Genomic DNA, 25,720 nt, shown 5'->3' on the forward strand with positions numbered 1-25,720 from the left:
TTCGTGGACCGCTTTTGGCACTTCATACGAGACAGCGGCATATCCAAGTAAGAATACGGGGGTTGAAATATCGCCATGGCATTACTAAACCTAGACAGTTGAAGACTACCCCGCAGGCTATCCTCGATTCTCTGCCCTTGTGGCTTCTCATCCTTCATATCATATCGCTCGCCGATTCACTATCCTACGTGCACAACTCCTTTTGATCAAGCAAGACCGATTGTCTATGCTGGAGGAGAGGTTGGCTAGATTCGATTCTGACAAGAACAATTATGCATTCCTTGGGTGTAGTCGCGAGATGAGTGAACCTCGCCGTCAAATCCTCAAAGATATTGATAATGCTATGGCAGAATATGGTATTAATGACTCCCGTTTGAGCGAGCGATTACTGACATGATGTCCTCTATACTCTTTCCTAGACCGACACCAGAAGGCCATGAGCTTGGACATGGCTCCTAAGCAAGCAAGAGCAGATCTGAAGAACTGGGTCAATGGAGTCGGGTGCATAGCACGCAAGGAGATTTCTTACTTACACCATGCGGAGGATCTCGTCTGCCTGAACACCACTGGAGATGTTGCTACAAGCTGGGTTGAGTTAATGGTAGAGCAGGGGCGTCGGCTTTACCACAAGCATAGGGCTCAAAGTGCAACTACAGAATGCCCGCCGTCCTTCCCCCTCATCTCGAGGGACCCTCGTGTCCATGTATTCCCAATCTCATCGACAAGGAAGGTGGCGAGGATGCTCATGTCTTTGTTCATCACCATTCTCCTCCTAAGTCCTGTTATTGTTTGCAACGCGGTCCAGAGTCTGTCAGCCCGACTCTTCATTATCGTCATTGCGGCATCAACCTTTGTTTCACTGTTGGCGGGCTTGACCAAGGCGAACACGGTTGAGTTGGTTGTAGCTGGTGCGACGTAAGTTTATCGGCCTGCTAGAAGTAAGATGACTAACTTGTGGCTGGACGGTAGTTACACGACCGTTTTGGTAGTTTTCATCTCGAATACAGACGGGTCTGCTTGAGGGAGGATTTCGGGACAATTTACTATGTTCACTTCTGTCAGAGGTATCAGCGATAGTCTCATTTCCAGACAGGTTGGTAAAGCCGCGCATGTAGAGTAGTATAGCCCACACCACGTATAATACTTGGCACCAGGCAGCAGTCAAGCCACGAAAGGCATAATGAAGGTGTGAAGAGAGAGGTTGCGCACGTCATCCAGTTCGAGTAGAGCCTCATTGATAAATTGGAGGTATCAAATACTTAGCACTCTACCTTGCCCTATTCGCTGGTGGTTGTAGTGCCAAGGCCGCACTACCATGACTGCAGTGCCAAGGTTACACCGCTCCAGCTCCAATGAGCCCCAAGTCAAAGCACACAACCATTGTCACATCATTGCCACATTGCTCGGGAGATGAGCCTGAACTATTGAGGAGCCAAATCGACAGTATCACATTCTGCTGCTCAGTTTAGTGCTCAGGCTGTGTCGGTGTGCAAGGCATAAGAGTAATTGCTGACGCACCATTTTTTTTTTTTTCGTCCTCTCCACCCCAGGACTACTTCAACAAACGAGGCCTTATTGAGTTTATAGTCAAAGTTATCACTTATTATATTTTCCATCAGAATTTTTGCACTTGAATCACAAAGTATCCAAAAATGGCTAACAACTCTGGCCAAAGTCTGTCGGCAAGGACTCAAGACTTCAGAGCCGACACACCTCGGACCTTTACCAGGAGCGATATAATCCATGTCAATCGGTCCAGTCCACAGGAGCCATACCTCTCATTTACTATCGGACCTCATCCACTACGTCAGCTCATCATCAGAATATGGTCTCACGATCAAGGTTTGAACTTTTATTTCCCTCCATATATGCTCACTGCTGACATTTAGATACTAGGCTGGTGCAATCCTGAGTTCAAGACCGATGGTCCCTACGCAAACTCGCATACTTGGTTTGCCCTCGGCATCATTCCGGAAAGCTCTGATCCCCTTCGCCGTAAACATGAGCCGTATCTGTGCGAAATACAGAGGAACGTTCGTGCGTCCACCAAGAAGAAGTGCCACATCCTCGAGTGGAGGCTGAACACGCCATTTGAAGAAGATCAATCAGATGAAAACGAAGCGCAAGGGTGGTTAGAGTCCATCTCAAATGGGTCTCGTGTAGAGGTTGGCGTGTTTCCTCTTGCAAAATACCCAGGCTGGGTAAACGTGGTGTATCAGGTTGAGGTCGAATTGTACGACAATAGCGACACAACTCTGCTACCAGCGACAGGGCCAGCCGCAGATGAAGCCATACCAAGGACGACATATGCCTCAACGAAAGCCGCCTCCCAAAGCATCGAAACGGCTGATTCAGGTACAAAGTCGGCCCACTCCTTAACTCGGCAGCTAGAGGAGCAACAAGGTGTCTTGGATCGGGCACCCAGCTGGAACCCAAACATCGGGAAGGAACTAAACCACCTGGTATTACGCCTCTGTAAACGCTACGAGCAAACATGTCAAATTGATGATCTGACGAGAATAATCGAAGTCACCCGGAAAGCTGTCGAAGTGACACCTGACGATCACCCAAGTCTTGCTGGATACTTAAGCAACCTTGGGGACTGGCTAACTAGCCGATATTTTCAGACACAATCAATAGACGACTTGACTGGAGCAGTCGAAGCAAAAGAGCAAGCAGTCAAAGTGACACCTGATGGTCACCCAAGCCTTGCTGGATACTTGTATAACCATTCAGTCAGCCTAGGCATTCGGTATGAGCGCACAAAGTCAGCTGAGGACTTAATGAGAGCGATTCAAGTCAATCGAAGAGCCGTCGGAGTTACCTCTGATAATCATCCCAAGCTTGCCGAATTTTTGGGACATCTTGCAAACAATCTAGAAGCCAGCTATAAAACAACGGGGCAAATCAGCGACCTAGAAAGTGCAATTGAAGTGCTTGAGAAAGCCGTCAAAATGGTACACGGCAGAAACCCAAACCTCGTTAGGAATTTGAACAACCTTGGTGCCTTGCTTCGTGATAGCTTTGAAGCGACGGGTTCTATGGAAGACCTGGAAAGGGCGATCGAAGTCTCCCGAAGAGCCATAAAAATCATACCTGATTCTGATCATGGAGCCCTTGCAGGATGTTTGAGCGTCCTCGGAAGCTGTTTAGGGAGTCGTGCATACCAGACACATTCAACGGATGACCTAGATACGGCAATCGCATTACTAGAACGAGCTGTTGTAATACTACCCGCCAATCACCCAGGCCTCGCTACCGTGTATACCACCCTTGGGGCTCTTCTTGGCAACAAGTCTGACCGAATAGGGTCAATGGATATCCTGACAAGAGCGATTGAAGTTAATCAGAAAGCCGTAGAAGCGACTCACGACAATGACCTCAACCTCGGCCCTTCGATTACTCCTTTGAGTAATCTTGGTGGATCACTTGCTACCCGGTCTCAGCGGACAGGGTCTTTAGATGACCTTACGAAAGCAATTGAAGCGCTTCAAAAAGCAACAGGAGCTTCATCTAATGGCCACCTGAATCTCGATATAGTTTTCAGTAATCTTGCAGTTTGTTTTGGTAGAAGGTATGAGCGGACAGGGTCTATAGATGACCTCTCAAAAGCAATCGAAACAGATGAGAAAGCCGTCGAAGCAGCACCTCACAAACATAAAACTCGTGCTGCAAAGCTCATGAACCTTGGAACCCACTTAGGTAAACGGTATGAGCGTACAAGGGAAATGGACGATCTAACAAGGGCAATCGAAATTTCCCAGCAAGCTGTTGAAGCGGCTGATTCTGCCACCCTCGCTATTTGTTTGAGCGCTCTCGGAAATAGGCTAAACGCCCGGTATAGACGGACAGGGTCAATGGATGATCTGATTCGCGCCACTGAGGTAGCCCAGAAGGCTGTTGAAGCAACGCCTCACGGCCATACGAACCTCGCTCAGTATCTCGGGAACCTTGGACACATATTAGGTCAACGGTATGCACAGACCCATGCGGAAACGGACCAAGATGCTCAGCTTTCAGCGTATGTTAGATCTTGGCATTGTACAACCTCTCCTCCATCTAGCCGTATAGACTCAGCTAGGTATGCTGCCGATATCAATGCATCGAGGAACAAATGGGACGAAGCATACCACTTGTTGCGCGAGGCAGTCCTCCTGTTGCCGGAAGTTAGCCCGCGGTCTCTGAAACAGTCTGACATGCAGAGCATGCTCAGTCCCACTACTGGTCTGGCCACGGATGCCGCTGCAATAGCTATCAATGCTGGAAAACCCGCATCAGAGGTATTATCCATCCTCGAACTGGGCCGTGGTGTCATCGCTGGTCTTTCGATTGATACCCATGGTGATCTTTCGGATCTAAGGGTGAAACACCCGTCACTGGCTGACAGATTTGTCGCACTCCGAAAGGAACTTGACTCGCCCTCACAGAACTGCTGTTCGATGATCAAGGTACCAATGGTCAATCGGCGGCACCAAGCTAGTCGTGAGTTCGACGAAGTCATCGAACAGATCCGCGCCGAAGATGGATTTCACGACTTTCTTCAACCTCCATCCGCTGAGACTCTTATGGCAGCAGCGAAGTCCGGCCCTATTGTGGTAGTTAATCTTAGTCGGTACCGATGCGACGCAATCCTCGTGGAGTGCGAAACAGTCCGGCTGTTGGGAATTCCTGACTTGACTTTTCAAAAGATCCCAGAGTGCGCCAGGGGCCTCAGCAGCTTCAAGCATAATCCTGGACCTGCTCTTGAATGGCTCTGGACTACAATTTGCCGGCCTTGTCTTGACGCACTTGGGTTCACAGAAGCTTTCGGCGGCGACGCGCAGTGGCCGCATATCTGGTGGATTCCTACAAGTGGTCTCAGTGATTTACCTTTTCATGCAGCAGGCATTTACGCACCCGGGTCGAAAGAGACGGTTCTTGATAGAGTGATATCTTCATATGCCTCATCCATCAAGGCGTTGCAGCATGTGCGTCAGCGACGGGAGAAATTGATAGATGAGCAAGAGCAACAGAACGCTTCTATTCTCTTCGCGATGGAAGAGACTGAAGGGCAAATGCCACTTCCAAACGCAAAAACAGAGGTCGATAAAATCAGAGGGCTGTGTGCATCACTTGGCTTGAAAGCAATAACACCCCCCCGTCTAAAGGCCGGCATCCTGGAGCATCTTCAGGACTGCAAGATCCTGCACTTTGCAGGACACGGAGAGTCCAGGAAAGATCCTTCTGAAAGTTGCCTTCTCCTGGATGACTGGAAAACAAATCCCCTAACTGTCGGTGACCTTCGTGAGAGCTGGCTTCAGGAGAACCCAGCCTTCCTCGCATACTTGTCAGCCTGCTCTACTGGAAGTAACCTAGGAAAAGGTCTTTGGGACGAGGCTATCCACCTCATCGGTGCCTTTCAATTAGCTGGTTTTCGGCATGTTGTCGGTACACTGTGGGAAGTATCGGATCCACATTGCGTCGACGTGGCTACCTTACTATATCAGGCCCTATGTGAGGACGGAATGACGGACGAAGCTGTCAGCTACGGTCTTCATCGGGCGCTTCGGAAGCTGCGCGATGACAGCCCTTGGGGAGGAACAAGGAGGGACGCTGAAAGAGAAGACAAAAGGCCAGCGGCAGAATCCAGTCTCAACACGTATTGGATCCCATTTATTCACTTCGGTGCATGAATGGAGGGATTTAAATGTACAGGAACTTGTTACAACTATGCGCTGGGGCAGGTTCTTGATTGCTGCGATAATGTTAAGGAGAGCTGATGAATGTTTGTTTCTAATAGTTGAGATTGTTCTCAATTTCTTTATATGTTAAAATCCGATCACAATACAAGTACACCATCATCACACCACTATATCCGCAGGCTATCTTTTTGTTGAATCGGCCTTCGCCATTTATGGCGGCCCAATGTTTGATCATTTACAAAATACAGGATGCTGGATTATTCTAATCAAAGTACGTTCCGGCTCGAATTTAAGATGGGTTTAACAGAAAGTTCTCACGATTATTTTTATTCTTGATCGGCGGATTTCTGATGTGGACTCACTGGCAATAGAGGGTAGGAAACAGCTTTTATTAGGTGGCTATGATTTGTCGTGACAGTTACCCTAACCAGTTCTTCTTCACCAAGATTAGTTGCAACGTTTCCCCAGAACATGTATCCAATCGTAACATTGTCGCATAACTTAGACTAGACCTAACAAGGCTTAGTGTACCTAGGGATTAAGCTTATGTTCCTGGCAGGTCACTAACGAAAAACCACAACCCATCAGCTGACATGCTCAAATTTGAGCAAGCAGATGTAAGTATACGTTCAAAGGCGAATTAAAGAGTAACTAGTCACAGTTCTTGCATTTTTACCAAGACCTTGTTCTTCATGTTGAGCAAATACTCAAATTTGATTCACCTCTATATTACAGTGGGTATTAGATTAGCAGTCAAGGAGAGCGCCAACTTCAGAGCACGCTGATCTGAAACGAATCTCATCCCAAGTATCCCACCTGTTGACCGTTTCTGGGAGTGTTGTAGACTCATATTCACGTCCAGCCCTGCGGATCATTTCATCAATGCCAATGCCATTCGTAATAACAAGCACTCTAAGAAACTCACTCCCAAGATCAGCAGTGAAAGCTTGCCTGGCCGAAATTTGGATAGCTTGACCTTCTCGGAGCTCTGTCCACTCGGTCTGGTCTTTCAATTTGAGTAAGAATGTTCCCTCGATGATGCAAAAGCAATGATCAACACTTGTGAAGCTTAGCCACCGATTAAGGAACGGCCTGACTTTGTGTATTTGGGAAGACTCCATGACTGAAATGGAGAACTTGCCTTCGCACTGGTTCTGTCTCACAAATGGCCGTGTTATTGCTCCGCCGAATATCCATCGTGGACATGTGAACGGATTTAGTGAATATGGGCGAAGGAATGTTGACAGAGACGCGTCCTGGTCGATGGGCTTCATTGGATCAAAAGGACGATAGCCATCGACAATGTCAATGTCTTTGGGGTCAGGAATTTCAACATCAGTTGAGCGTCGAGATAAGGCGTCTTGATCCTTGTCTATTGATTCCAGCAGGGTAGCTGGATCTTGTAGAGTAGTAACAACCAACAATTCTGATTCGGACATCAATGATTGGTAACCGTAGACTGTTCCCTGATGGATTGATTAACATTCCAGTCTCGGGCACCCAAGTGGGACTCTCTTACTGGTGGTATGAAAATGAAGTCGCCACGACGTAATTGTTCTGTTTTGTCACCGTCGAAGAACAGGAAACATCCAGCCCAAACTACAAAAGCAGCATAGGCATTCTTATGAGAATAGAAGCGCATCCATTCGTTTGCTGGGTTAGGTGCAAGGTGGAGAATGACAGTCTTGGCGATTTTGGCATCTGTAGATCTGATGATACGCGTCGCACTATCCTTCTCGGGCATTTCAATCACACCGTCGCTCAATCTGAAAAGCCTCATGACGGCAGATTTTCTATTTACAATAAGACAAGCCGCAGCTAGCTCAACTGGAGAAAAAGGCCAAGGGTGTAGACTCTAGGGGTATGTTTCGGAGATATCGGTGGTATAACAAATGCGGCTGATGGCCCCTGAAACTCGTTTCAGACGAAGTGATTGCGATATTTAAAGAGATGGAACTAGCCATGTGATTTGTTTTTTCTCATACACGATTACTCAGCATAATAGGGGACACATATCCACTTGCGGCTCCCACACGCCAATTGCTCACAGTGGGTCGAGAGATGTCATAAATAGCACCAAAATGCTAAACGCCAGAAAAGTCATCACAATTTAAAGTTGATACATCATATAAATTCCCATCTTGTTACTGGTGAATTATCTCTCCAAACTAATTCCACAGGCTTTAAATTATCTTGTTTTAATGATGTGTTCATTTGCATTATATTATTGTGCTTTAATTGTAGTGATATTATACAGTAATTAGGACTTTCGTCTAGGGTAATGAAAGTGCTTAGTAGGCAGCTCTGTTGTTGCCAACATGGCCTCCCTGCGCGTTTCCTTGTGTGGCGTAACCTGGTTGAGCATGGGTCTGAGGAACATGAGTCTGGCCAACGTGTCCTGGCTGGTCGTAGGGGTCTTGGGCAGGGTATTTCTCGACGTGATGCTCCTTGCGGCGCTCACGGACCTCGTGGAATGCTGCTGTGATAGCGTGGAAGATACTACAAACAATATTAGCATATTTATCACGAACTCCAGAGAGATTGTCACTTACGTGCTGAGAATGGCCAAGATGAATGTACCCCAAGGCAAGTTGCAGCTATCGTCGGTGGTGTCTGTGTTGTTCCCAAAGACACCTTGGAGACCCCGAGTGTCGTAACAACGTCCTGGACCAGCAGGGCCACCATCGGGACGAGTGAGAACAGAGACAGCAATGAAAGCTCCGACAAAGGCAATGTCCAAAAGGACCCAAAGCCAGCGAAGCCATCTCGGTCCACCACCCTTGAGAAGCAAAGAGAGGATCATGCCAATGAGCGTGTATAACACAGCGGCAGCAAGGATGCCTTCGACCGCGCCAAATGCGGCACTAACACCTCGTCGGGTCTTGATAACGTTGACAATGTTGTAGACTTTGCGGAGACGCGCAGAGAACAGTCCAAGGGAAATGACAGAGGAGAGGAATTGTAGAATACGAGTTAAGCGGAGGATCCAACGGTAAAGACCTGAATGCTTGAGTTTGTTTGGGACCCAGCGAGTCAAAAGACCCGTTTCGCGCTCGGTCTGATAATTTGTGCCATAGTCGTTACGCGCAGTGGTGTTGTCGTGATATGCCATATCGAATGAGTCGATGAGATGAGATGAGATGAGGTGAGATGAATGAATTGATGCTGCAAAAAAAGGTTGTCAATGAAGCAAGATATATAGATCTCACAGAAAAACAACTGTAGAGTAGATTTCATAATACCTGATTAATTTACCAATGACGATTCCCATTGCAAGCAGCATAAGACGTCATGACAGCAGTAGAAGCTCATGACACAAATAAGGCGTCATCCGAGTTATTACAATGATCGACGCGCCCACAACCACTCATTCATGTTGCACGACACTATCATACTTGATGACGGCAGGATGAAATCTTCTTTTGCCACGCGATACAGAATTCTCTTGTTTATCAGTGATGAATTTGTTGAACACTGACGCGTTGAACCCAGTCATGAACGGAACAAAAGCTCCCTTGCTTAGCACTGTTGCAACGCTTGGCTTACCTTGGCCCACATTAACTCACCTTGGCCTACGACTTAATTGCCGGGCTGCCGAGTCTCTTGGCTGTTACGATAGATTGGCGTACGCCAAGGTATTAAATAGGCATAGATCGAGACAATCAGCAGTGTTCAAATCCAGTCATTGGTTGGTTCCAGTGACTTTTTCATATTCGGAAAAATAAAACAAGGTTACAGATATGAAGTAAGGCTGCATTAGCGGCGGCTTATCCCAGCCAGCCTCATCCACTGTTCTAAAACCAGTTTAATGCAGATAATATCCCTGGGGACAACCGTGGTCTGGCGATGCTACATAACTAGAGCCTGAATCTCTCAAGTCGAAGAAAACAAGGGTCAGGACCGAAACTGACTGTCTTGGGCCTCCTTCCATCTACAGCAGTTGATGTCTTAGCCAATGCCCTATCGGGTAAGTAAATGGAACTTTTTACAAAACTTAGAATAAGTATCAACGGTTAAAGTCCAGTGATAAAGTATACAGAAATCAGTTTCGTTTGTGTTATGATGTTTCATTGAGCTCTTATCTCCATCGCACTCTCTGCTTGTTAAAGCTTCTACAAGTTTCCTATCGATCTAATGGCGACCAGCCAAACCTGGAAGTCATACTTCATCGTACTAGAAATTTATCAATGACAAACTTCATAATCCTTAGGTCTCTGCCTCCGTAAGTCACATCCCTTCTGAGAGGCCATCCCACATTGATACTCGTTGGCTGCCGGGAGGAGGGGGCAACTGAGCAGACTATTGGTTTCTCACAACTACAAGCCAACCAAATTTATTTTTCGTTTATCTCCACAGTTTCGTCGTATCTTTGCGACTGTTAGACTCACCTGCCAGGATGCAGCTAATATTTGATTCTTTACCTCGTCTGTAAGCTCTGCCATTCTTGTGTCTCCTCAATCCCATTCTTCTTTCATATCTACTCCCGGCTTACGATTCGATTATATAAATCGGACAGCCCATATAGCAGTAAAAGGTTGGCGTCATTATATTGAGTATGTGCAGTCATAACGTGATAGAAGCAATGAAGACTTGAGACCCCAATAGCTTCCGTAGACTCGGTGTTGCTGATTATTGATAGACTATTTACCCAAGAACGAGCGAAATCTTCTTCAAATCCAACTTTTCCCATTCTTCTGCTAGGACCTCTCCGCTCGAAAGTCGGTATGCAATACCTTCCTTCCATTCAACTCAAAGTACGAGATACAAATCTTTTGTAATTTGCGGCAAATCCAGTTCCTTCTTGATGTATCTTTTAAGTTTGCATATGGCGACCACATCGACCTGCAACCCGATCTCCGTTGTTGTATCTACAGCCTCTGGTAACTCGTCCCTCGATTCATCATTCACCAAGTCTAGTTTCCCAACTACCTTTCCAAATTTATCACAAAGCTTCGCTTCAAGGAGGTTTGGATATTTCGACTTATCGATGTCTTGTTGATATCCTAACAGTGTGGCTTGAAACGTATCACAGAAAAGATACTGTGTTTGATCTGGCATGGAAGGAGGTGTTGCTGTTGTTATCTCGTTGACTGGGAATGGGTAGTACCACTCCACTGGGGTCCCATTTATCTCCGAAATCGCTTCATGCTGGAAGACATATCTCCCACATCCATCTGGATAGGGACGTGGCTCGCCTCGTGATGATGTTGCTGTGCCAACGTCTCGACGCGACCACCCGGAAGGCATGGGCTTGGTGAAATCCTTGAAGCCATCTCTGTTCTCGAACCAAGTTGACTTGATTCTTCGTCGTCGCTCTGGTGGGTCGGATATGGATTCGCTTGTATACCACTCCGTGATAGGAAAAGCTTCTTCAATTCGATGTCGCCCCTCCACAGAAACAACAATCCGGTTGGACCGAACCCGAACAGCTGTTTGATATCGCAACGCGACATGGCCTTTCCAGCCTAGCCACGACCACGAAGGAAGGTCAGAGAACGCGAATTGATTCTTAGTGGGCCTTCCTGAGATAACCCGACGTCGAAGACCTTTTTTATGCCACCATGGTCGCCGCCAGCCCAGACTGTGTTCGAAGAACATTTCTGGAAGTCCATAAAGGAACCCTCCCTCGAAAGATCGACTGAATACTGACAGTAGGCCTGAAATAGCTGGAAGGGCGTCTTCTTCGAAGGTTAATGACCTCCGATTATAATCCCCGATGTAATTCGAAAGACGTTGATCATCTGGGAATCCGGCCATCAGGATGTCTCAGTCGCGACTGAATTTATCTAGTTCAGTATACAGGGTATACTCCTCATGCCACCTACTGCATCCACACATCCAGTGTAACTTTTTATTTGCGAATAAGATCCTTCTTCTTGATAGTTCATGTTCTTGAAATGTCCAACCTCTTTCGAAATACCGTGCGGATGAATCGTTGCCTGGCTCGATCCATGGTGGTACAACGAGTGTTTCATCACCAAACGGAATGAAATCTTGCGAAAGTTCTCGGGACTGAGAGGTGCCCTCCAAGCCAAGCATTCCAGACACCGAATCACCATCTGCAGCGATAATGGTAACAACGGCGTTTGCATAGATAATTCCCATTGCCGCCAACTGTTCAGAAGCAGCTTCAGGGTCGTGATGAGTGACGCAAAGTGCATCGGCCCATAAGTACCACTCATCAATGCTTGAAGTCAAATGCATAGCGTGGCGAATTATTGGCGAGACATAAGTTGAGAACTCTGTACCTTGCAAAGAAAACGGCTTTTGTAGTATTTTGAAATCCCCTGAAGTAATGATTGGCTGAGTATGTTGGCCGTAAGTGTAGCTTACCGCCACATAACTGCCAGAATCTCCACCGGGGACAATGCATTGATTCTGCACGTCGATTAGCCAAGCGGGTCGAGCAGGAGAAACCCTGTAAGGGTTTTGACATTCAGCGCCATGAGAATCAAGACACCTTTGCTTCCATTGTTTAACAGTCTCGATATCAGCCAAGTCCTTGTGCAATATGCGCCCATCACCAGGATGGTTAGAAACTTCCTTCCTGTTTATCAATATTAACCGCCATTGGTGACCATATTCGGATATGGATTGTAAGATACTTGCGTGATGACCTTTAATTCTTTTGGGGAACCCAAGGTCACCATTGTTGTACTCTTCGAAGTCATTCCCGCGAGATCGAATACTATCGATGAATCCCTGCACTAGAAGTTTGTGATTCGGACAGGTAGTTGAAAATGCTTGTTCGTAAGTTCCAAGATTTAATTCCGGTGCAGACTCAGGATCTGCGATTTGGTGCCAAATAGCTTTGCAAGTTGAACAATCAGATGTCCAGTGCGGATAGTAAATTGCGGGATTTATAGTTATCTGTGGTGCAGCCATGATATGCGGGCGAAAGTGGGAATGACTAGTATAAGGTCTAATCAATTACTGTTGCTAGTGTTGTTTCTCTATTCCACGATTAAGTCATTCATTGCATACTTTGGTGAAAAGATGAAAGGTTATTCTAAAGGTAGATAGTGAGAGGGCATGTTGATAAGTGAGTAAGTTTAAATCAGGCTGAAAGACGGTAAGACAGCAAACAGGAAAATACACGTAAGCACGCCTTCTTGAACAGTGAGACAGGGGTGGGAAATGGATGATTGAGTGAGCGCAAAGCCTATGACTTGACGCCCATGCTTAGCCTTAATTACTAATCTAATTGCAATATAAGGCTCGTTGAGCTTTTCCTTCAAGACTTTGAAGAATGGAAGGATTAGTGTACAAACCCGACAATGTGGGTCAAGTGAACAATAGTAGAGTTATTAGTGACCAACAACTGGCACTTTATTTTGCAGGACGAGGGTAGGGTCAAATTCAGTCTGGATAGACGTATACCAAAAATACTCGATATTCAATTCAACAATTAACTACGGCAACTGAAGTCTATAAGAAAGAAAAACAGAAAAGAAATGATTCTGAGATACACCATGCCGACCATTCTACCATCCCATTCTAGTCCATCCATTCTAAGACTCCGCCTTCTTAGTAGCCTTGGTCCTGAGCTTCATCATGAAATAGACGAGCCCATAAATACCAATAACAAACACAACAACAATTCCTGCATTCCTCCATCCATAGTATTCTTCCTTGAGGTTTAGCGATCGAAGATAATCCGCCCCCGACGTGTATTGACACACTTGGCAAGATGAAGAGGCATCTGGGTTGAGAAGGTTGGTAGCCATACCCATACCACTCTGGTAGTCGAAGAGGTACTCGGAGCAGGTCATGTTGGAAGGAGGGTCGAAGACGGCGAGCTCTTCGGGCTTGCAGTGGACAGGTTTGTCCCAGGTTGTGAACACGAGGAGTGAACTCATGAGGTAATTGAAGGGATCGATAAAGTACATCCTGCGATGTTCCAGTTAGTTAAACATATTTTCAGTACAATGAGGTTTGTCACTCACCAGTATCGCCAGAATGGTACAATCTGACTGTAAGGTACCATGACGCCGCAGAATGAGACAAGAGTGGTGATCACCAGAGGATTAACGAGCGACGCAAAGACGGCATTGGGGGTATACGCAGCAATCATCTGACCGATGCCAGTATACAAGCCTTCGTACATGACCTGGAGACTCGTTAGCTACGTCCAAACCAACTGCTGCGAAGGGAAATGACTTACCACGACAAAGAATACACTGCCTGCGTGACTAGCACCAGTAGGAAGTCCAGCAGTGAAGTACCAACAAACAAAATACAACACCGCACAAACAAGCAAGTACGGAAGCTCTGATACAATCAGACCAGTAACAAACGGTGCCCAATGATACATCTTGCTCTTCTTCTCCCTCGCCTCATAGATGTCCCTTCGATCAATAAACAAAGGCTGCAACTGCGCAATGATACCCGGAGCAATAAAGATGAAGTTGAACACTGTAAACAAGTTCTGCTGGAGATCCGTAAGACTGTCACCAATCTGCCAAAATGTAAATCCATTGAGGAGTGGAAGGAGGATATGCATGGCGACTTTGTTGTCGATGTACTCGGTGTTTCGGAAGAGAGAGATGTTCATTCGGTGCGTTACAAGCTTGATTTGGGTCCACATTGGAGCTGCAAATTCGTTCCCGTCGTCCTTGAGATGTGATGGTTCGGATGCAGCTACTTCGATCATGTGGTCCAAGTCTTTCGTGAGCTGGTCGTGTTCCGGTGATTGCAGCCAAACTTGGTTCCAATCTGTATCCTTGTACGGTCCATCTCCACCCGATACGACATCGATCATGTGCTCGGCGGGATTGGCTTCAGATGGGCAAGGTGCTCCGTAACGACCAAAGTACTGCTTCACAGTCGCAGCATTGTCACCAATGTCACCAAAGTACACAGTTTTCCCGCCTTTTGCCAGGAGTAACAGAGTATCGAATTGAGCAAACAACTGTGCTGATGGCTGATGAATTGTCACCAGAACAGCCTGTCCAGCTGCAGATAGCTTGCGAAGGAAACGCACCGTATTGAAGGCGGCTTGACCGTCAAGGCCACTTGTCGGTTCATCGAGAAAGATGAGAATGCTAGGCTTGGCTACCAATTCAACGGCGATGGTGAGACGTTTGCGTTGTTCGATTGACAAGCCGTTTCCAGGTCGACCGACAAGCGTGTGTTCGAGATCGTTCAGCTCCAAAAGATCGACAATAGTATCAACATAACGCAGCTTTTCTTCAGTTGGTATATCGCGAGACTGGCGTAATAGAGCAGAAAATTCGAGGGCTTCGCGAACGGTTGCCAGAGGCTCGTGGATATCCAGTTGTTCGACATAGCCAGCTGATCGCTGAAAGGACACAGGAATAGGTCGACCGTCGACTAAGACTGATCCGTGGATTGACCCTTCTGTTTTTCGTTGCGCGAGGACGTCGAGGAGTGTTGTTTTGCCTGCACCTGAAGATCCCATCAAAGCGCCAAGCATACCAGGTTTGACATAGCCTTGCACATTATCAAGGAGGACGCGGTCGCCGTCTGAGGTTTTGACGGTGTATGTTAAGTTCTTCCAAGTAAAGATGCTCTTGTTGCGCATGAGGTTTGTGTCAACTTCGCCATCAGAAGCTCCAGATCCATTGTCAGCGCGTGTCTTCTCACTTGGAGTTTCGCTGTCCTTGGAGGGAATAAGATGCTTGGACTTGTGCTGTTGTTCTCGAGGAATGAGGAGGTTTCGGCTACCTTCGCCAACTTGCTTCCATCGCGAGGTGAAGAAGATAGTGAGGCCAACGAAGAGAATCCACCAGGCGCAGTTGATGCCAAAGTTGCGCCAGATGTGACTGTGGTCGAATGACATGTGCGAGAGGTAAGCATCGCCGGTAGTAAATGCTGCAGCGGGTTCGGCACCTCCTACACCAGAGCATGCCTGACCTCCAGGGCCTCCGACATAACCAGGGCCGTTGGGGATGAGATACGGACCAACACAAGGAATCTCTTGATCATGAAACTCGTTGCCAAGAAGAGCCTCAAAGCCATAAGCCATTGGGTTGATCCAGAAGATCCAGGATAGCCAAGGATGCATCTCCGTCTTGATGATCATGTACCCCATGTACACAAACAAAGAAACGATGGAGAGTCCAGAGACTTTTGTAGCAGCGTCAAAAGTGGGGAACGCAGCGCCGATGAAGCGGAAGAAGGCTGTCATGGCCAAAGCAGTGATGTAGTTGGTCGCGAGATACGTAAAGAAGGCACCGGCTGTAGTCTTGAGACCAACAAGGAAGTAAAGAACCAGACCGAACTGAATGACTTGGAAAGCCAAAATAGGTAAATCGGCGATGACTTGCGCGATACAAACAGCGGCGGGATGATAGAGTGCAAATGATCGATGTTTTGCAAGAATAGGTCGTCCAGTGAAAGAATCCGTGACTTCAGACAAGGCCAAAAGGGCATTGTACAGAATGGAAAAGAACAAAGCACCGCCTTTGAGGAAAAGACCAGCTGAGTTATCCGGCGCAGAGTAGAACAGAGATCCACCAAGGAAGGCTTGAATCAGAGTCGCGCCCTGTTTCATGAAGAGTGTTGACTTGTCACCCCACATGATTTGATACTGCCTGGTAACAGCTGCTTGGACTTGCATGACCAGGTTGGCAGTGGTAAGGGAGTTGGCGGGTACAAACTTGTGCTTCTCGCGGGCTACCATCTCTTTGAATATGGTAGTGTTTTGAGATGCTTCGGTACTAATCGGGTATGCCTGACACTCCTCAATCATCCTCGCTTTGATGACCGACCGATCATAGGCAGCGCGAACACCATCTGCATCACGAGGGAAGGTATTCTCATACCCTGTCGCAACACGCCTCTCCGTCGGCACAGTGACGCCTGTGAGAAAGTCTCCCTTGTTCGACCCAGATGCTCTGAGAAACCCAAGATCTTCCATAAACGGAACAGCTTCTCGCTGAGGGCCATAAAAGATCTGCTTCCCTTCATCTAGGACAAGGACTTTATCGAAATGCTCATAGATACCGTTTCCAGCCTGGTACAGCGTGACAATCGTCGTAAGACCAAGAATGTCAGTCATAGCTCGAATAGCTCTGACCCATTCTAGTGCAGTGCTGGCGTCAAGACCACGAGTGGAGTTATCCCAGCAAAACACACTAGCTCGTGTGGTAAGACACTCGACAATAGACACACGTTTGCGTTCGCCGCCAGAGACACCGCGGATAAAGGCGTCGCCGACTTTGGTGTGCGCTGTGTGGGAGATGTTGACGGATCGTAGGAGAAAGTCTTTGTAGAATTGAGCGTATTCTTCTTGGGTCTTGATACCGGGGGGTAAATGGAAGGGGACTTTCATTCGCGAGGCGAAATCGACTGTTGCTTCCACTGTCAAACTTGGGAAGAAGATCTCTTCTTCGGTATTCATGACGATTTGTCCTTGATAAGCCTTGGCTTCCTCATGAGACATGTTACCGTAATGAACATCGCCGGCGACTTCTTCATACCCCCGGCGATTATTTGCGAGAACGCTCAAGAGTGTAGTGCATCCACTCCCAGGCCGTCCAAGAACAAGCAACATTTCGCCGGGCTTGACACAACCGTGGGAACTATCAATGATGGTCTTCATGGGAGCGTCTTTTGCACCAGATTGAAAAGGGTTGAATTGGGAGAGTACGTTTTCATTGAACGCTGCCTCGCTGCCAATGCCTTTGACGGTAAGGTTTTGCCAGGTAACGCCTAGTTTGCGGGGCTTTTGACCGATTTCTTCGTCGCGGTCGCGCATCGCTTGGAGTTCGGGGGTGAGATGCCATTGTGATGTTGTGATGGCTTTTTCGAGTTGGGGTTTGTCGAGGAGCTCTGGTGGAGGTTGCTCGGTGGAGGATGAATTGATGCTCATCGTTGCAGTTGAGGATTAAATAAATAAAGTAAGGAAAATTAGAGACGAGTATAACTAAATTGAGTATAATTGAATTGTCTATAGTGTGATTGAGCGCAATTGAATCGAGTACAAAAAGTGATAATAAACGAAAGGTGACCAAGATTGAAAACAGAGATAATCGCTCTCATTTACACCAGTACAAAATCCCAACACTATCTCTTGTCAAGGCGTCATAGCTATCACTGACTAAAGCACTTTGAAACCCTCCGGTCTGAGATAAAGAGACAGAGTCTATTAATCATCATCCTACAGCGAAATCTCTGCGTTATCAGGAGCGAGGAGTCCGTCTCCCTGCCGGAGCCTCAAAAGCTAAACTCATCGGAGTCAGACAAACGAGTCCGAAGCTGAAATGCGAGGTCGTCTAACAACCAATGGAATCAAAGAAAAATTTACTAATCAAGACTAGTATCGAAAAGTGGATGATATCAAGTGCCGGGGCGGAGGAAATACTAATCATCAATTTCCGAATCGGACTAGTACAAAACCCTCCGCGGAGGGTTTTATAAAAGAGGCTTTCCTGCACTAAGGCAATGAAATCTGGTTCTGTCCTTTCCCCTCCCATCCGCAATTCTGTATCCGCCGTACTTGCGCATTCATCTACCAATATACCCTGTCTCAACAATGGGCGCATCCACACCACATCCGTCCCAGCGACGCATTTCCTGTGACCTTTGCAGGAAGAGCAAATCTCGGTGTCAACGAATCAGGCCTACCGATGAGAAATGTGCGAAATGTGCTATGCTGGGGGCTGAGTGTACTGTAGGGCAACAGAGAGTACCAGGGCGACCGCGACGAAAGCAACCCGCTAAACGTTCGACCTCAACCACCCAATCTGTCAATAAATCGACCTGGCCAGTATCTCCTCCGACTCCAGCGCAGCCAAACACTTCTTTCTTAGATGATTGGAGTCTGTTGGATACGACTGGAATTCTATATCCTACCATTTACCCTGCTGAAAAACCCAGTACAACGAGAAAAGATGTGAATACGACAACATGTTGTGTAGGGTTTATCGACGTCTTTCATCAATCGGATAGCTCATGGACTACCGATGTGGAATATACAAATACTCCATTTTACAATGAAATGGATATGGTCACGGAGTTATACACAACTGGCTCATCCCCAATCCCGACATTACCATTAGCAATCAACAACGACGTCTCGCTTCTGAGCAATTGCTCAACTACACAATACCGACGCAACATCGAACCTGGGGACAGCATGGCCAGCCTATCCGCGATCAACCATGGACTATACGTTCGTATCGAAGCGATAAAGAAGAACAGAAAAGCGATTAATTTTGACACGATGATCTGTCAACACGGTCCATTGTTCATCGACAACATGACCCTGTTCGATTATATCAACAAAGTTACTCAAGAGTTTTTGTTTGTCTTGGTTGATCTTTACGGTGAACATCACTGCCCTGAATTCAGAAACAATTCACAACCGATGGAGTTACTCTGTCCATGCCATCTGGCGACGCAATTTCTAAAAGACCCAGAATCTTTATTTCAGATTTCTTTGCCTCAGCCTACCACCACTGCAGGACCACTACCTACACCTGTTGCGTTGACTATTACAAGTGTTTTTGTCCAACTCATCACCATCTACGAACTTGTCCTCAACCACATTGCCACAAAAGTTGAACGACTCACCAACAATCCCATGGAATCGATTCCAGCTCTTATAGTTTGCGGGAGGTTACAACAAATACCTTGTACTCAAGGTGTGATCTTTTGTGACGTTTCAGTAAGTTTGATTGAGAGTATTGAGCGTGTCTTGGGTGTTGGGAAAATGCTGAAGGGCAAGGAGGTCGGTTTGTTATCACCGAGGCAGGTTGACATTCTTCGGGAAGAAATGGATGAGAGACAAAGCTTTGGTCCTGGTCATACTGTGATGGCGCCTGCTACGTTGCGGAAACTCATTGGAAAGGTTGCAGGTATACTGAGACGTATAAGGTGGTAGTGTAGTTTTTCTTATAAAGCATCACTATTGCATTACGTCCTCTGGTAATTTAGTTTGTTTTCATCATTCAATATGTAAACCTGAGAATTTATTAATCTTAAGTTCCAGTGCTATCTAGAATTGATGACATTTTATTATTGAGAACCTGGACGAAACTTTGAAGAATTGGGTAAAAGCTTAAGGGAGTAAAATAAATGAAGCAGAATTGATATTATAATTGTATTGTGAAAAAGTAAATTTCAAGCACTACTTTTTGTTTCCCATTTCACTCCACCATTTCTTTAATTTCCCCCTTTTACCCAAAGCAATAGTGGGTGTAGTAGCGAGAGCTGGGCCAGATAGTAGCTGCCCTACCGCAGTAACAGACAAACCTGTTGCCTCCGAAGCCCGTTTACCAAAGACAACAGCACCAGTGGCAGGAAGAGCAAGGTTTGTACCCTGCTGCCCATCTTTAACAAAAATCAGCCTCTGCAGTCGATCGCAACAAGTGCTTCCCACAGGATCTTGACATTGTTCTCGGAACAAGGTCGCTTCATTGGTAGGGTGCCACCACCACTCTGTCGTCAGTTTCGTCCATGTCCGGAACCCCCCGTACCTTTGCGCCATGTATCCCAAGCATGCGAGGCTAGCCACCAGATGGCATTCTTGCCTCACCGGTAATCTGCAATTAGTGCATAGATTGTGTGAAGCTGCTGTTCTGATGATGTCGCCTGCACCTTGACAGAACAAAACAGGTATGTTCTTCTCCGCCGCTAGAGCCTTCCAACTGTCGTCAGAAGGACCGCGCTTGTCTTGCTTCATGGAGAACTCGAGTGGAGGCCGGGTGATGAAGTCGTGCAGTTCCCATCCTGATATCGCACCAGATTGATACCCAATTACACCTTGATCATCCCGGATCGCGCTCTGTTGCGCCAACATGCAACCCCTGATATCATTCCACAATCGCATGATCAAGTGTCTTAGCTCGAAATCGGTGTCATCGTCTCTGCCCTCAGCCCGAAGAACCCTTTTCCGATCTCTTCTGAGAATGTCATCAACGTCATCAAGGTACGAGTTGTCTTCTTTTGCGAACCGGATAGTGTCTGCTATCCCATGCGCTTGAACCCACACATGAGCCATGTGAAGTAAGAGCGCTTGCGCTGGCACTAACCATCCACATTGATCCCCACTATCCCACAGAATCATAGACATTCTCTTTATTGTGTCCAAGGTACCCATATACTCATCTGGGCCTACTGGACTAATTATACTGTGGGCATATTTGATACTACTCTCAAACTCAGCAGTGGCAAAACCCAGACCACCGGTGCCCAGTGTCACATTCTCTATCCTTGCTCCTACCGCAGTAGAGGCTTCGGGGAGGGGTGATTCCTGGAGTGCTGTAAAGTTGGAGTTGGGCGTGGCTAAGCGTATTTCCGCAACTCTGCAGAATCCTACAAAATGCCGAGCCGTTAGGAGATTGCGCTGATCTATGTTGTTAGACCATATAGATCTCGACGCAACGAGATAATCAGCGCAGTCGATGTATTGGCAGTGTTCATCGCTCGTCTCAAAGTGCCATTGAATCGACTTCCTGGATTGCCCATAGGTGTCATCAGGATCGGAACATTGTTTCGTTGGGAATAGAAAGGTCGAAAATCCATAGAATGCAAGACGTTGATTTGCAACTAGGAAAGACGACGCCCGGCTGAGCTTTAGCATCACGGTAAAGGGTAGTTCGAGTCCAACTTGGTCAGATCTGAGCGGAATGGGAAATCCATGGGCAATAACGGCATTTTGAACAAGTCTATACCAGCAGGTGTCATTCCCGGTATTTGTTTTCGAAAGATTTGTAATAGCTCCCGGCTGGATGAAGAATTGCATGCCCTCGGTGGCAATGAAGTCAACGTCTGACAAGGCTGGGCCGCTAGGAGAAGAGCGAAAGGCGGCGGTAAGCCATGAAAGCTGCTGTGCAACTGCAGTTATGGTTTCTCTTACACCAACGACCGTCACTGTAATGCCAGGTTGACCTTCGTTATGTTGGTCGATCATGAGTGTTGCGTCAGGATGTTCTACTCCAGATACGGCAGATAAGTAATAGAAAGTTATAGATAAATAACAAGACAGCTTACCATAAGTATTTTCTTCAAGATAGTCTTGAATATGGCTACAAATGTCATACTTCGAGTCTTCCCACAGCCATTTGAGATAATCAGCGCAGCGCGAAGCATAAGCATTCAAGCCTCCCCCAGTCAGAAGTAGAACCTGACTGATATCTACCAACCCGTCAAGCTCGTTCTCGAGGAAATCATAAAGATCCCAGCGAACATGGAATATGGCGCAGTATAACCCGGGAGTTGCAAGTGGTAGGCTCCGTAGCACCTCATCACTGATGATTTGCATAGTATCTTGCTCTACCAGCCTACGCATGCGCAATCTTAGTCGCCCAAAGGCCATTCCACCCACCAGAAAGTCTAGAACAACAAAAGCTGGAACAACTTCTACTTCTGTATCTTCAGCTCTTGCCATGCTATCGAAAGGAAGCGAAGTTATTGCAGGATCGGTTTCGCCTTGGCTGATGAGGATTAATTGTTGGATAATAAATCCCATCTCTTTTAGAACCATAGAGTGAGCCTTAAGATAAAAGGGACTCTGCGATGGTTGGGGTAAGGGGGCGTCTAGTCGATGCGTGCTCTGAATTTCGGCACAATAGTCCTCCAGAATTTGGTGCAGGTTTGACGAAAGTTCCTCATCGCTGACCACGAGTCGGCTCACAGCAAGTGGCTTTGGACGCAGAATAGAACTCAAGTTCCGAATTATTTCTTTGGCCAGACCTGTTGAGTCCACATATTGGAGATCAAGATCATTACCTCCCGACACTGATGTTCGGGAACTTAAGGTGAAGGCCCCGTCGAAGATCGAATCCACATCGGAAGCAGGATGACCTGCGGTCAGAGTTGGTGAGCTTGGACTATCACGTCAATTAATGATTGTACCTTCTTGTCAAAGAGGTGAAACTCACACTTTCAGACCCGCAAGAATATCAAGCAATTCCAGTGTGCCCACACGGAGTTGAATCTGCAACTCATCGAGCCCTTGGTGGCTCAAAACTTTATGCCCCTCGACCTCAAGCTTATAGATCTGGGGTATAGTCATAATCCCACGTAGACAGTCTTGAATCAAGGCCTCAATTCTTTTTGAAATGGGACTTTCTGGTACAACCGACTGGGACAGCTGGTCGAGTTGCTGTAACACCTCGTCGAGACCACGAGCTTTCTTTCCGGTCAGCAATCAACCTTGTGATGGAATTTTTTACTTCAAGACTGCATACCTTCACCTGAGAGTTTTTCATCCAGCCAGGGAATAGTCTCGATAGCCTTTCGCATCGAAACAGTATAATCTATTAATGCCCAGAGCGCGGTGGGATCATTTAGGGGCGAAGCTTGAAAACATTGATCTGTGACTTCCCTTGGGAAGGCATGGTCTTTGAAGGCGTGAGGAGGTAGATCCGGATATGATACCAAGAATATCTTTGCTTTTGGCGCTGCATGTTCAGTAGACGAGGAACGCAACGTCTGGTCTAAAGGCCTCAGTACGTGGTCTATAAATCTTACCTGTTCAAGTTCTTCGTCAGATATAGACCAAACGCCAAGCAGGCATTGCCTGACTGCATCAGAGCAAACTTGACCCCATTCGACAGCAATAGTATCAATCAGATCGAGAGCGCTCTGACGTGCTTCGAGCAATGCAACATCGGTTTCTTCATCGTCAGGAAAGATCTCCTGCGCAAGCAAAACCTCAACGAGAATGATTCCCAGCATTATGGAAACGCGGTTGAAACTGGTTCCGTACAATCTCTCAGCATTTCTTTCCCTCGCGTAGTACCTATCGGCGTCTCCAAAGGTTGGTGCTTCCGCATACAGGATCAAGTCGCCCAGGACAATTTTTTGAGAGTCGCTGATGAATGCGAAACTACCCGATTTCAAGTCCCTGGGCAAGAAACCAGTTTTATAGAATTGAAAGACAGCTCGAGCGAGCTCAACAACAAGGGCGATTCTGGCAAATTTTGACATTCCTGGTTTGATCTTGAGCAATTCTGGAAGACTAACGTTCTGTCTTGTCTCAGAGATACGAAACTGGACACTAATTATGCCATCAAGCGGTGGCGGACATCTGTAGCAGACAATAGCTTCGCGACTGGTTTCAGTGAAATGGTGACCGAAGTCTTCTGGGATGCTTGCCCAAATTACTTTAGGGCCTGCCTCGTTAGTCGGAGTCGGTGAGTAGTCCTCGGAAGGCATAAATCGAACTCTATGTCGATTTTGTTGACTACTGGCATTTATTAGAGACAATAAGGCTATAAAAATTGGAACATGGTATACTAAGGACGGGTAGAGGTAGATAGAAGATGCAAAGGGGCAGTATATGGCTACCTTTGGGAGTCCTGCGATTCATTTAGTGCCTCTCTTACCGAACGGTCTTGATATAACGATCTCGACACAGAGGAGAACGTGAACGTGGCTTTGCGCCAACTGTGTGGGGATGTCGTTTCCACAGCGCTTTGTGTAGATAAGAGTGTGAACGTCATAATGGAGTCTCCTATTTTGCCAACCATAGCATAGACAGGAAATTTCAGGTACGCATCATCGTCCTTGGGCAAGATTTGACGTAAGTGATTTAAGACCTGTCGAGCTTTGTCGAGATCCCTAAGCGTTTTAGACGTGTCGATGGATTTCGGAATGCTTTTATCAGCTGATAACTGGGAGGTAATAACAAGCGTTTCTAGCTGTTCACGAATTCCTTGAATGTCTCGTAATTGCTGCTCAAGATTCTTCGGATTTATGCTAAACCTCAGGAGTTTGCTTCGTCCACTGTGATTCGCAGATATCTGGCAAAAGTAAGAAAACTATACGCGGACCTAAACCCCCATCAGCCTTACCTGATTAAGCTCACGTTGGAAATCGGTCAGCCTCTTGTTGAGAGCAAGGCATAATGCGTAGAAGTGGTCGGCATCTGGTCCAAAGAAATCCTGGATACCAGCATCTAATGTCACGTCGCTCCACATGTTATGATCAGGGGTCTCAAGCATTGCTGTCGCTTGGTCAAGGTCAACTACTTTGCTCAGAAGTGACTCAACTATATTTTGATAATAGATCTGCTCGATTTGAACTTTCCTCTCCATGGTCCTGAGCTGTCTTCCTTGTGACGTGGAACTGCTACCAAAAATCTTTTTGGACTTTTCCAGCGTAATGGCCAGTACTGAGATAATACTCAGAACGGAACCAGCGACCTCGATGCCTGACATGGCTGCCGAAAGCTAACAAAGAATGATGGTCGGAGCAAAGAAAGTAAACTGAAGGTAAAGATTTTTTTGCGCTGATTAATCAAATTTAGTTTCGTTTGTGCTATAAACCTATAGAAAATAGGGACTTGTTGGTTCGCCGGGGGGGGGGGCATTTAATAGTACCTTTAAATACGGAAAGATTAGATTCCTTTGCTTAACCTTTGCATATTTTAACGCCACCATTATAGGCATCGAGCGGGGTAGGTTCAATTCGATTGGCTATGTTAAGATTCGCAATTGAGAGAAGAGAAAAGCTGAAGAGCTTATGCAGGTCAGCGGCCGAAGACCAATACTTATAACCAATGAAACATCTATTGTCTCACCCTTTTAGATCTTAAGTGATGAAATCATGAATTAAGCAATTTGGCTCTATTGAACCAAAAGTAGGTTACTTAGCAGTTCTCACAATACTTTTGCATTATGTGTGAATCACGTTGCTCAATGAGCTCTACATTCTATGACAAAACTAAACGCCGACAAAGTCATCATGCTTTGGGAGCCAATGTCATCAATTGCAATCCTAGCAATACTCTCTGCAAGATCTTAGTTGAATAGAGCGGGGTTTGCCGACAGCCTTAACGAATAATTAAAAGACAAAAACAAAGGTGAAATTAGGCTCGGCTACGGTAATCTTGTAATGTCACTGCTCCTGATTAATAGACAAAGACAAGGCTGTCCAACGTTGAGAGTCAGCCACGTCTCACGGTCAATGGCAGCATATGGGCGGTTCCGGCCGGCCTTCCATGGTGCTTTGATGCGTCTACCAATCGAAGCATTTCTTTGGTAATATTCAGTGTTTAGCCACCTCAGTTCTTGTGGCACCCAAACTCCCAATGACGTTTTTTTACCGTATACTCGATTTTTACA

The 25,720-nt window shown here is 46.6% G+C and overlaps 8 protein-coding genes across 8 annotated transcripts; 3 read left to right on the top strand and 5 right to left on the bottom strand.

Annotated features, from left to right (window-relative positions):
- Window positions 1–97: 97 nt before the first annotated feature.
- Window positions 98–1,021, top strand: EDB82DRAFT_425512 (uncharacterized protein; the record flags this gene model as incomplete). Its single annotated transcript, XM_065607646.1, has 3 exons — window positions 98–371; window positions 420–915; window positions 970–1,021. Coding segments are annotated over 3 exons (822 nt in total), but the record flags the coding sequence as incomplete, so codon positions are not given.
- Window positions 1,022–1,522: 501 nt separating this feature from the next.
- EDB82DRAFT_454167 (CHAT domain-containing protein) lies at window positions 1,523–5,844 on the top strand. Its single transcript, XM_025732367.2, has 2 exons — window positions 1,523–1,842; window positions 1,897–5,844. The coding sequence occupies exons 1-2, from the start codon at window positions 1,653–1,655 to the stop codon at window positions 5,670–5,672; spliced, it is 3,966 nt and encodes a 1,321-aa protein (XP_025591299.2). The 5' UTR covers window positions 1,523–1,652; the 3' UTR covers window positions 5,673–5,844.
- Window positions 5,845–6,427: 583 nt separating this feature from the next.
- Window positions 6,428–7,425, bottom strand: EDB82DRAFT_425029 (RmlC-like cupin domain-containing protein; the record flags this gene model as incomplete). Its single annotated transcript, XM_025732366.2, has 2 exons — window positions 6,428–7,147; window positions 7,201–7,425. 2 exons carry the CDS (start codon window positions 7,423–7,425, stop codon window positions 6,428–6,430), a joined length of 945 nt encoding a protein of 314 aa, XP_025591298.2.
- Window positions 7,426–7,842: 417 nt separating this feature from the next.
- Window positions 7,843–9,234, bottom strand: EDB82DRAFT_482270 (uncharacterized protein). Its single transcript, XM_025732364.2, has 2 exons — window positions 8,234–9,234; window positions 7,843–8,180 (listed from the first exon to the last, which is right to left on the bottom strand). The coding sequence occupies exons 1-2, from the start codon at window positions 8,791–8,793 to the stop codon at window positions 7,973–7,975; spliced, it is 768 nt and encodes a 255-aa protein (XP_025591297.2). The 5' UTR covers window positions 8,794–9,234; the 3' UTR covers window positions 7,843–7,972.
- A 1,196-nt stretch (window positions 9,235–10,430) lies between these two features.
- EDB82DRAFT_542701 (uncharacterized protein) lies at window positions 10,431–12,566 on the bottom strand (the record flags this gene model as incomplete). The annotated part of the gene is made up of 3 exons (XM_065609361.1): window positions 10,431–11,446; window positions 11,507–11,587; window positions 11,705–12,566. 3 exons carry the CDS (start codon window positions 12,564–12,566, stop codon window positions 10,431–10,433), a joined length of 1,959 nt encoding a protein of 652 aa, XP_065465242.1.
- Window positions 12,567–13,097: 531 nt separating this feature from the next.
- Window positions 13,098–17,517, bottom strand: EDB82DRAFT_454174 (ABC-2 type transporter-domain-containing protein; the record flags this gene model as incomplete). Its single annotated transcript, XM_025732362.2, has 3 exons — window positions 13,098–13,571; window positions 13,628–13,791; window positions 13,846–17,517. The coding sequence occupies 3 exons, from the start codon at window positions 17,515–17,517 to the stop codon at window positions 13,193–13,195; spliced, it is 4,215 nt and encodes a 1,404-aa protein (XP_025591295.2). The 3' UTR covers window positions 13,098–13,192.
- A 517-nt stretch (window positions 17,518–18,034) lies between these two features.
- On the top strand, window positions 18,035–19,735 carry EDB82DRAFT_482278 (uncharacterized protein). Its single transcript, XM_025732361.2, has one exon. The coding sequence runs from the start codon at window positions 18,181–18,183 to the stop codon at window positions 19,528–19,530; it is 1,350 nt and encodes a 449-aa protein (XP_025591294.2). The 5' UTR covers window positions 18,035–18,180; the 3' UTR covers window positions 19,531–19,735.
- EDB82DRAFT_482283 (uncharacterized protein) lies at window positions 19,717–25,097 on the bottom strand. The gene is made up of 6 exons (XM_065608186.1): window positions 24,449–25,097; window positions 23,943–24,397; window positions 22,841–23,838; window positions 22,532–22,781; window positions 21,642–22,480; window positions 19,717–21,581 (listed from the first exon to the last, which is right to left on the bottom strand). The coding sequence occupies exons 1-6, from the start codon at window positions 24,812–24,814 to the stop codon at window positions 19,777–19,779; spliced, it is 4,713 nt and encodes a 1,570-aa protein (XP_065465243.1). The 5' UTR covers window positions 24,815–25,097; the 3' UTR covers window positions 19,717–19,776.
- Between the last annotated feature and the right edge of the window lie 623 nt (window positions 25,098–25,720).

This window comes from Fusarium venenatum, assembly GCF_020744135.1.
Source record: "Fusarium venenatum strain MPI-CAGE-CH-0201 chromosome Unknown EDB82scaffold_1, whole genome shotgun sequence".
In the NCBI taxonomy this organism is placed as follows: domain Eukaryota; kingdom Fungi; phylum Ascomycota; class Sordariomycetes; order Hypocreales; family Nectriaceae; genus Fusarium; species Fusarium venenatum.

Bases quoted from the DNA above. Each gene is read 5' to 3' on its own strand.
- EDB82DRAFT_454167 (XM_025732367.2), top strand. From the start codon at position 1,653: ATGGCTAACAACTCTGGCCAAAGTCTGTCGGCAAGGACTCAAGACTTC. The intron at 1,843-1,896 runs GTTTGAACTTTT...TTTAGATACTAG, and splicing joins AATATGGTCTCACGATCAAG to GCTGGTGCAATCCTGAGTTC.
- EDB82DRAFT_482270 (XM_025732364.2), bottom strand. From the start codon at position 8,793: ATGGCATATCACGACAACACCACTGCGCGTAACGACTATGGCACAAAT. The intron at 8,181-8,233 runs GTAAGTGACAAT...TATTGTTTGTAG, and splicing joins ATCTTGGCCATTCTCAGCAC to TATCTTCCACGCTATCACAG.
- EDB82DRAFT_482278 (XM_025732361.2), top strand. From the start codon at position 18,181: ATGGGCGCATCCACACCACATCCGTCCCAGCGACGCATTTCCTGTGAC.
- EDB82DRAFT_482283 (XM_065608186.1), bottom strand. From the start codon at position 24,814: ATGTCAGGCATCGAGGTCGCTGGTTCCGTTCTGAGTATTATCTCAGTA. The intron at 22,481-22,531 runs GTGAGTTTCACC...TTGACGTGATAG, and splicing joins ATTCTTGCGGGTCTGAAAGT to TCCAAGCTCACCAACTCTGA. The intron at 21,582-21,641 runs GTAAGCTGTCTT...TATCTGGAGTAG, and splicing joins TCTTGAAGAAAATACTTATG to AACATCCTGACGCAACACTC.